Source organism: Equus asinus, unplaced genomic scaffold, assembly GCF_041296235.1.
Source record: "Equus asinus isolate D_3611 breed Donkey unplaced genomic scaffold, EquAss-T2T_v2 contig_800, whole genome shotgun sequence".
In the NCBI taxonomy this organism is placed as follows: Eukaryota; Metazoa; Chordata; class Mammalia; order Perissodactyla; family Equidae; genus Equus; species Equus asinus.
Genome location: NW_027225517.1, coordinates 825835 through 827632, shown reverse-complemented (window position 1 = coordinate 827632; position 1798 = coordinate 825835). Strand labels below are relative to the sequence as shown.

The 1798-nt window shown below is 41.5% G+C and overlaps 1 protein-coding gene across 1 annotated transcript; it reads left to right on the top strand.

The window, feature by feature from the left end:
- The first annotated feature begins 295 nt into the window (after window positions 1-295).
- Window positions 296-1231, top strand: LOC123278058 (olfactory receptor 4D10-like). Its single transcript, XM_044750367.2, has one exon. The coding sequence runs from the start codon at window positions 296-298 to the stop codon at window positions 1229-1231; it is 936 nt and encodes a 311-aa protein (XP_044606302.2).
- Window positions 1232-1798: the final 567 nt, after the last annotated feature.

The window sequence follows — 1798 nt, the reverse complement described above, 5'->3', positions numbered from 1 at the left end:
AATATGTTAATTAAATGAAATATGTAACCATCACTACTTAACATAAATGATTATTCTTTTCAAAAAATAGTTTTATAGGGAAAGAATTATTGAATGACATTGCTTGTGATAATTTGATTTGATCACCAAACTGACTGGATCTTTAAAATTGGGACAACTCAACAAACTGCAAACAGTACAACCACATGAGGAACATCCTGAATTGCATTCTTAGTGCGTTGGAAGAAAACAAAATAAATAGCGAAGTCTTTTCAAATGAAGTAGCTTGAAACAAAGGAGAGAGAAAGATGACTCAATGGAGCTGAAAAACTACACTAGGGTCAAAGAATTTATTTTCCTTGGCCTAACCCAAAATCAAGAACTGAACTTGCTCTTATTTCTCTTATTGCTTTGGGTGTATGTGACAACCCTGCTGGGAAACCTCCTCATCATGGTCACCGTGACCTGTGACTCTCGCCTCCAAACCCCCATGTATTTTTTGCTCTGTAATTTATCTATTGCCGACATCTGCTTTTCTTCTATCACAGTTCCCAAAGTTCTGGTGGACATTCTGTCACAGAGAAAGACCATCTCCTTCAATGGCTGCTTCACCCAGATGTTTTTCTTCCACCTCATTGGAGGGGTGGATGTATTTTCTTTGTCGGTGATGGCATTAGATCGCTATGTGGCCATCTCCAAGCCCCTGCACTATGTGACCATCATGAGTAGAGGCCGTTGCATTGGGCTAATAGTGGCCTGCTGGGTGGGGGGCTTTGTCCACTCCATCGTGCAGATCATCCTGTTGCTCCCCCTCCCCTTCTGTGGACCCAATGTTCTTGACACTTTCTACTGTGATGTCCCCCAGGTCCTCAAACTGGCCTGCACTGACGTTTTCATGCTTGAGCTGTTGATGATTTCCAATACTGGACTGCTCAGTGCACTGTGGTTTATGTTCCTGCTTGTGTCCTACACAGTCATCCTAATGATCCTGAGGTCTCAGGCAGGGGAGGGCAGGAGGAAAGCCATCTCCACCTGCACTTCACACATCTCTGTGGTGACCCTGCACTTTGTGCCCTGTATCTATGTCTATGCACGGCCCTACACTGCCCTCCCCCCCGATAAGGCCATCTCCGCCACCCTCAGTGTGATCTCCCCTCTGCTGAACCCCGTGATTTACACTCTGAGGAACCAGGAGATGAAGTCAGCCATGTTGAGACTGAAGAGAAGATTTGTGCCTTCTGACAAGGTATAGACTGGTCTCTCACTCCTCACCACGTTTGAAAATGTTTGTCCATCACATAAACTCTATTGACTAAAGGATTTCTATATAATCATTATATTTCTACTAAGATGCACATGACTTTCAGAGATTCTGATCAGCATGCAATAATAATGTAAAAAGATGAATTTCACATTACAAAAGGAAGTAGAAAACTCAAATTGTTAGCTAGAGAAGTGTTTATTGCTTTTGTGACACAGTCTTGGGAGAAATAAAGAAATCAGAATAGAAATACACTCGGACAATTTTATCACATTGGAATTGTTGTGGGGTTTGTTTCCCAGCTCTAGTGGTGTAACTGACAAATAAAAATGGCATATATTTAAGATGTACAACTTGATGTTTTGATATACATATAGATCGTGAAATGAACATTGGGGGGAAATGGGTTAAGGTGGGATCCCTCTCTCTTATTTCTTACAACTGTGCGGGAATCTCCAACTTTCTAAATAAAAGTACCAGTAAGGAAAAGGAAAAATATATATGCTCAGACATTCCCATTCCAGGAATGAAGTTGAGACACATGTTAGAAAATAATGC